General features: G+C 48.6%; 2 protein-coding genes across 2 annotated transcripts; both read right to left on the bottom strand.

Annotated features, from left to right (window-relative positions):
- Positions 1 to 1,959: 1,959 nt before the first annotated feature.
- Positions 1,960 to 2,633, bottom strand: LOC123430985. Its single transcript, XM_045114808.1, has 2 exons — positions 2,443 to 2,633; positions 1,960 to 2,358 (listed from the first exon to the last, which is right to left on the bottom strand). Exons 1-2 carry the CDS (start codon positions 2,533 to 2,535, stop codon positions 2,251 to 2,253), a joined length of 201 nt encoding a protein of 66 aa, XP_044970743.1. The 5' UTR covers positions 2,536 to 2,633; the 3' UTR covers positions 1,960 to 2,250.
- Positions 2,634 to 3,140: 507 nt separating this feature from the next.
- Positions 3,141 to 5,662, bottom strand: LOC123430986 (triacylglycerol lipase OBL1-like). The gene is made up of 4 exons (XM_045114809.1): positions 5,133 to 5,662; positions 4,803 to 5,030; positions 4,099 to 4,721; positions 3,141 to 3,696 (listed from the first exon to the last, which is right to left on the bottom strand). The coding sequence occupies exons 1-4, from the start codon at positions 5,410 to 5,412 to the stop codon at positions 3,439 to 3,441; spliced, it is 1,389 nt and encodes a 462-aa protein (XP_044970744.1). The 5' UTR covers positions 5,413 to 5,662; the 3' UTR covers positions 3,141 to 3,438.
- Positions 5,663 to 7,996: the final 2,334 nt, after the last annotated feature.

The following is a 7,996-nucleotide window of genomic DNA, read 5'->3' on the forward strand; positions in this document are numbered from 1 at the left end:
AATGAGCCGAGCGCGAGCTCATACCTACGCGCTTATTTTTGCCGGTCAGGAACGGAGAATACGTAACGGACAAGGCACGATCCGAGACGTCGGATCGTGGTTGTTACCGACTCGGACGTGGGTTTGGTCCACGTCTCTCCACCCATCCGCCTTTATAAGCAGGCTATCGCCTACCCTAGCCGTCACGAGAATCAGATCACATCTGCCTCACGCGTTCGTTGACGGCTGCTGCCGCCGGCGACTCCGTCCCGTTTATCGCGTACACGGTCGATGGGAGAGCAGGCCTCCGAAACCTCGCCTCTCCGGTTCCTGTACGGGAGAGGGGCGATTAGGTTTTGGGGGAGCGATCACGCGACTGCTCGCCTCCGTCCGTCTGCTTCGTCTACGTCCGCGTCGCCCTCGTCATCGCCATGTCTTCACCAAGTGAAGCTGACCGTCTCGTCCGCGAGAAGGCCGAAGCCGAGAAGAAGGTGGCAGAGGATACTGCCGCCGCCATCGCTGCTGTTGCGGCCAACTGGGCGATCGAAGGGTGTGATGTGTTTGTCTCTCTCCTGTTTCTGTCTGCACTAGTAGTATTGCCTATATGCGTAGATGTTTCTCCTATATGCGTAGTACTTGCTAGTATACTCCGTGATCAGTATGTCATGAACCTAGTCAATGCCATGTTAGTAATTATTTTATGAATTAATCTGCTTGAAAAATTGCCTATTTACTCAACACACTTACGCCAAAAACAGAAAGCAGCACAAACTAGGCTGGACCGTATAGCAACCGCTCTATGCTCCATCCCAACATGTCAATGCATAGAGCATTTGTATTGGATACCTATTGCAAATGCCATTTCCACCTTTCTCTAGTGTTGACAAAATGGCGGCATATGTGCCACTTATCCAGCCTGAAAGTTTTTTTTTTTTGTTGATTCCTTTAAAAATACATTTTGTCTCTTAAACTATGCATTCAAATCACACATCGTTTTCACCGTTCAATTTCTCATGCTATGGTCTTTAAAATTGGATCTCCTGTTAATAGATTTTTGATAGAAAAAATCATGTAAATTGAAAACCAATTGGGAATCAAAATAAAAGGAAAAGAAAAAAAAGAAAAAAAGAAAATGTCTCTCACTTTTTTTGGGGGGGGGGGGGGCAAAAATGTGGTTTCATGACTATGCTTCCATGAGAAGGACAGTTATATTTCTCACAGAAGTACAAACCATGTTTCTCCCTTTTTCGGAAAGCATGAGTTGTCCTTTCTCGTGGAAGCAAATGTTGTGCTTTTTTTCTTTTTCGAGAAGCACAACTATGCATCTCATGAATGGACATGTTATGTTTTTTCCCTTTTATTCAAGAACACAGTTATGCTTCGCCAAACAAACCACTTTTTTCCCATCAAAACCTAGGAAAAAACAGCAGATGTCCATGACTTCAAAGGCCCATGAGTTTGATTATCCCTATGAGCTAAACTCCTGGTTCACCCAAGCAATTTAGCCGCAGATGAGTAATACCAGAGCTATATAGCTACCACACTTGATAATATGTTGTTAAATATGAAACTTTATAGATGAACCTGAAAGAAAGAATTTAGGGAAGGAAAATTCTTTCATAATCAAAGCATCAGCACCGGACATACAGAGTGTTGGCTGTCATGTCTGGTTGGGCATTCCACATGATCATGTAATCTATCCTTTGAAGTTTGGACATTGCGATTAATGTGGCATTCCACATGATCAGGTAATCTGTCCTTCGAAGTTTGAACATTGCGGTTAATGAATAAATCTCAGTGGAGTTCTTCGCTAAAAGAAGGAAGAAGTTTGCAAGCTCTTTCTCTTTTTTTTCGTTTTTCGCCACCTTCTTTGCTTTCCTTATCACTGCATTCGCCCAAGGGGATATTTTCTATTGTAAGTTTCCTCCTTTATCAAGTTTGATAACTGATTTGTTTCACACCGTCAACTAACCAATTCTCTTTACCAAAAAACTAGCATTCCCTGATCACATGAATCCATGTTTGACACTGCATGAAACAATTTCAAAATCAGCATGCGCAGCTGAGAGAAGTGTGGCTCAAAAGCATAACCGCTGAATGCAAGTGCAGGGCCAAAAAGCCTAGCAGCAGTGAACAGTGCACATTTCCTTTGGCTATGGACCGAACGTAGATGTGATTAGCTGCTAACAAAAAAAGGGGAAGTGATGAACATCAATACAGAGGCCACACGCGCATCCTCTTTATTTCTCAGGCTGACGGCGTATCCGTCAATCATTTTCGCTTCTTCGCCTGGCGGCCGGACTTCCGCCGTGCCCGGCGCTGCCGCCCGCCGCCCTCCTCGTACTCGGAGTACTTGTCGTCCAGGTCCTCCAGCGATTTCTGCACCATCGACGGGTACCCACAATCAACGGAGGAAAGTTATGCGTACATATGCACGGAGGAATAAGGGGATATCGGGCAAACCTCCCGGATCTCCATGAAGCTGACGGCGTAGAAGGTCGCGGCCGCGGCGCCGACGATGCCGAGGATCGGGATGACGAATTGCCCGGCGTCCATGTTCGGTTCCGACCTCTGACTCCCAGAGGCTGAGCTGAAGTGAAGGGCTCTGCTGGTTTCTGTTCTCACAGCCAACCATCGCACCAGCTTCTATCTATCCAACACTGAGGCCAGCTTTCGTTCATTCTTACAGTTACACCCCCGCTTGAAGAAGATATTATTTGTGCATCAGTTTTTTGTGTCGCTCACCCTATTATTCAGCAATAATCCTAGACATACAAAGCTTTACGGGGTTGTTACGGACAAGACAATCTGTGATTCGTCAATAATCTCCCCCCCCCCCCCCCCCCCCTTCGATTTTCAGGAGGAGAGGCATCCCCAATCTCTCCAAATCACCACCTCCGTAATCTTTTGTAAAAAGTGCCAGTATATGTACCATTACTCACTGAACCGGTGCACACATCTTCGAGCTTCCAGCTGCGAAGTTGCTTTCTAGGGCAAACAACACGGCACACGAGAAGTTGTCAAATACGTAGGTTTTGTATTGGTTTTAGCCTAGTTTTCCGTAAATTAACTGGGCAAGTTTCTTCTTCTTAATGAATCGATGAGACAATTCTTTTGTCTTCATTTCGAAAGAAAAAAGTTGCCAAATAATCTACACGTACTTCATTGAACATTTGAACTTCTTATTTAGTGACGTAAAACATCTTGTATTTGCTTACAGAGACAATACTTCACGAGCACAAACAGGTGTTCACACAGCTCAGTGCACGCACTGATATTCACACGGGCGCTCACACGCACATTAGCAAGATCACGGAACTAGTAGTAGTACGTAAGGTGCAGTTGATGCCACTGCTGAAGATACATAACTGAACATCTCTGCACGCTACGGGCACGGACACGTTGGGGTACATCATCATCATCGTACCAGTCAAGGGCATGGCACGCGCATCGGCATGGTCACTCGTCCTTGGGAATGCGGGCGGCGAGCGCGACGCCGTTGACGTAGTCGTGCGCCCTGTGGAACGGCAGGCCGGGCAGCGCCACCGCCAGCACGCGCATCAGCATCAGCAGCCACCCTTCCCGGAAGTAGGCGCCCCTCGTGTATCCCAGGTACGCGCTCCGCGCCAGCTCCCGCGCCGCGTTCACCCGGCTCGCCACGAGCCCCGCCGCCGCCGACGACGGGCTCGCCGTCTCTCCCGGTATCTCCGTGAACGCCTGCAGATTATGGTTAACGCAAGAATGTACTCCATGTATTCATTTTTTGCTTTAGAGGAAGATGCATTTCATCTATTTTTTCAGGTCGAAGTGGACACGTTTGGTGGCCACGAACAGTTCGTTGGCTGTCGTCGAACTCCCGTACCTCCGGTCGTTTGGGCCACATTTGGTTTATCTGTTCGCTTTTGGTAGTTCAATTTTTTATGACCTTACATCGTCAATGATTGGTGAGGCATCTGATGTTTATCAGATTTTGGCATACGAAACAAACGAAAAATCACTTTCACCCTGGATTGTTCAAAGTGTCCCACATAAAATGGGGCAGATAATTCGAAAATGCGACCTTAAACGAATAACTGAAACATGACAGTTAGTTTCGAGAAGAGAAGCGTCGATGATCACCTTGAGGTTGTAGGAGACGTCGAAGTGGAGGCAGAGCCCGAAGTGCAGGAAATGGGCGGGGGAGCCCACGCCGGGCAGCCGCGGCAGCGGGTCGCCGGCGTAGGTGAACCGGAAGTGCCGCTTCTTGGGCCTGTCGAGGTTCCGCTCCGCGAACATGGCGACCATGGCGTCGCCCACCTGCGGCTGCCCGAACGTGTACACCCCGGCCAGCCGGTCCATCACGGCCTTCTCCCTGTGGTACGCCATGACCGTCGCGAACAGCACCGCCAGCGCGCCGCCGCTCCCGTGCCCGGTCACCAGCAGCCTCGCCTTCGGGCTCGCCTCCAGGAGCCCCTTCACGGCGTCGCGGATGGCGTAGTACGCGTACACCTTCTGGGGCTTGCCCTTGACGTGCTCCACCCACTTGGGCCACCCCATGTTGCGCTGCGCGCCCAGCGCGTGCGTGTAGGCGGCGTGCGCGCGCCCGAGCCGCGGCACCTTGTGCCACGACGGGTCCAGGTCGGCGCGCCACCGCGACGCGTCGAACGCCGGCGTCCCGCGGAACGCCACCACCACCAGCTCCGCGTCCGGCGCCGCCCTGTCGCAGAACACGAACGCCTGCGCCGTGTACGCGCTCTCGAACTCTGGAACAGTCGGCACGCACCACGTTACGTACGCACGCACGCACGTACGCCGAGCACACAGCAGAGCTGATTAATGGTTACCATTCCAGCAGTTGTAGAACTCGACGAACTCCATCTGCCAGCGGCGGGCGACCACGTCGCGGATGAAGGCCTCGTTCTCGTACGCCACCTTGGACGCCATCACGCACAGCGCGGCGTGGTGCCGGCTGTCCCCCGCCGCGATGCTCCTGTCCAGATCGACTCGCCGGTCAATGAGCGCCGTCAGCGACCGGTACGACGCCGACGATCTGTCCGGATACTCCATCTTCCCTGCAACCAGCCAATCAGCCACGGTAGAGTTCATTTCAGTTTGCATTGCAGCCAAGACACGCGCCAAACACAAGCAGTGCGTGCACGCGTTCATGCGCTGACCGTGGAGGATGTTGTCGATGAAGTTGAGCGCGAACTCGACGGCGACACCGATGGCGGCCACGGGGCCGGCGAGCGAGAGGAGGAGGATCTGCAGGAGGAGGTTGAGGAAGAGGGCGAGCCGGCGGGGGAAGCTGCGGATCTCGGTGCTGGCGAAGCAGTCGACGGCCTTGTTCCGGCCGACCTTGGGGGAGAAGAGAAGGTGGAGGAGGTCGAACGGGCTGGCCCTGTCGGGGCGTAGCACCATGTAGTCATTGCTGAAGCAGTAGTCGAGCTTGCTCATGCTGGCTAGGCGCTGATCAATGGTCTATGCAGGGCTTGCAGGCTATGGAGAGAGGGTCGTGTATGTTATGATTCTTTGGGCAGTAGAGGGAAAGTATAATTGCAATAGGCGAATTGTTTTCTCAGCTGAATATTTTCCTCCGTTTTTCACTGGTTTTTGCTGCGTCTCATGATTTCTCTTGTAGGAGTAGTATGTTTGCTGAGGATATCGATTTGACTATCTGTGGTTAACTTTGCGTTGAAAATTTCTGGTTGTGGCAAAGATACTGTGAATTATATATTCTGGATGTGGCTGCCTCAAGCCTACATGTTACATACTTGTCACAAGAGGCGGCATGAAAATTACATGGAACAGTTGGGAAATCTTGTTTTTTTTTAATTCTTACACTTTTCATGTGGTTTTCAGAGGAGACGAGTCCTTGTCATTCTTGAATTGTGTATTTTGGATTCATCTTTCATTTGTCAGAAATAGCGAAAGCCTGAAGTGATAGTGCTCTCTAGAGGCTTCGGCGATTGAGAGAAATTGAGATCGATCAATAGTGACAAATAAACGGGAATCTAATGTTCCTCAATTGATCAACAATTTTCATGGACGCTAGTCGCCTAAAATTAGAATTTGGGCGAGTCGATTCAGTGGAGAAGGAAGCAACAGTGCATTAAGGCCGTCCACGACAGGTTTGATCTTGCCTAGGACCATTTGACAATTTCAGAAAAACATCCAAAGACCCATGTAGATGACGGTGGTGAAAAGTTTAGTCTCATCTTGCTAGTGAAGAAGAAGTTAAACCTTTTTATAAAAGTTTCTCTTCCACATGCTATTGAAGCATGAGAAGAGAAGAAGCCCTTGCGCACTCCTCCGCCGCCCGCCTTGCCACGATATGTCGCGCCGCGTCACGGGTTATGAGATTGAGCCGAGCCGAGTTTATACTTACACGTTTGTTTTTATCGGTCAGGAATGGAGAGTGCGTAACGGACATGCCACGATCTGAGACGTCGGATCATGGATTGTTGCCGACTCGGACGTGGGCCCAACCCACGTCTCTCTATCCGGACGTGCATATATATATGGCCAATTAGGTTTTTGGGGAGCGACTACGCGACTGCTCGCCTCCTTTTGACTACTTCCTCTACATCCACGTCGTCCTCGTCAGCATCATGGCTCCACTAACCGACGCTGACTGTCTCGCCACCGAGAAGCTCGAAGCCGACAAGAAGGCGACCGAGGAGGATGTCGCCGCCACTGCCGCGGCTACGGCCAACTGGCCGATTGAAGGGTATAACGTGCTTATCCTGCTCATGTTTATTCCAAATCCTCGTAGAACGCCGAAAATGGCTTACCTCATGCAAGTTTATGAAATTGGCCTAGCTGATGCGAACCTACTCAGGACCCAACATGCCATCATTGTTTAGGTCAAGATTTGAAATTTGTCAAATCATAATGTGCCAGTTGGGGGATGCCAACCTACCACTCAGGTTATTCGTTATTTTCAAAATGGCATTGACACATCGGTGGATAGCCTATATATGCTTCAAAATTTTGGTAATCCCATTGATATCATGAATATCAAGCTGAAGAGATTTAAGAAGTATTTTAAAGGGTGGGGCTCAAATAATTTTCGTCAAGCCAGGAAGAGAAGAAAGTGGTTGAGGGAGGAGTTAGGGCATATTGAAGAATTGCAAGAAACTGATACTTTGAGCCCTGAGCTTTATTGCAAAAAAGTGGAGATGCTAGTAGAATTAAATAGCTTGCTGATGGAAGAGGAGGTAGCTTGGCTAGAGAAGTCACATGATAATTGGTTACTAAAAGGTGATAGTAACACTGAATATTTCCATAGGATGGTGAATGGGAGGAGAAGGAGGAATACTATCATTTCACTTAGCTGCGGGGATGTGATAATAGAAGGGAATAAGAACATGCTTAAACACGCCACTGATTTTTATAAAGATCTATTTGGCCCTGCTGGAAACCTATGTAAGATAGATGGGAATATGTGGGATGATAAAGAGGAATTAGGAGATATTGAGAATTTTCTCTTACTTAGGCCTTTTTCGGACACGGAAGTTAAAAATGCTTTGTTCTTGATGAAACATAACAAGGCCCCTGGACCTGATAATATTCCAATTGAATTTTTCCAATCCTGCTGGGATATTGTTAAGAAAGATGTGATGTTACTTTTTGACTGGTTTCATGAGAATAATCTCGATGTGGAAAGACTCAACTATGGTATTTACTGGGTTAGCGGCGGACTTAGTGGAAAACGGGGTGGCAATACTTGAATACGCTGATGATACTATTCTATGCTTTGAAGACAATGTTAGTAATGCTTTGAATATCAAACTGCTGCTTTATCTTTTTGAGATTATGTCTGGTTTGAAAATCAATTTTTTGAAGAGTGAGATTTTCTCAGTTGGTGCGGATGATGATACTATGAGGAATTATGCTGATATGTTCAATTGTGAGATTGGGGCTTTTCCTATTAAGTACCTGGGTATGCCTGTTAGTTATGCTAGGCTTAAATGCAGTGATTGGCTTTTTGTAGATGACAAATTTATTAGTCATGGGGAATCCTGGATTAGTGAATCTC

The sequence above is a fragment of the Hordeum vulgare genome, chromosome 2H (genome assembly GCF_904849725.1).
Source record: "Hordeum vulgare subsp. vulgare chromosome 2H, MorexV3_pseudomolecules_assembly, whole genome shotgun sequence".
NCBI lineage: Eukaryota > Viridiplantae > Streptophyta > Magnoliopsida > Poales > Poaceae > Hordeum > Hordeum vulgare.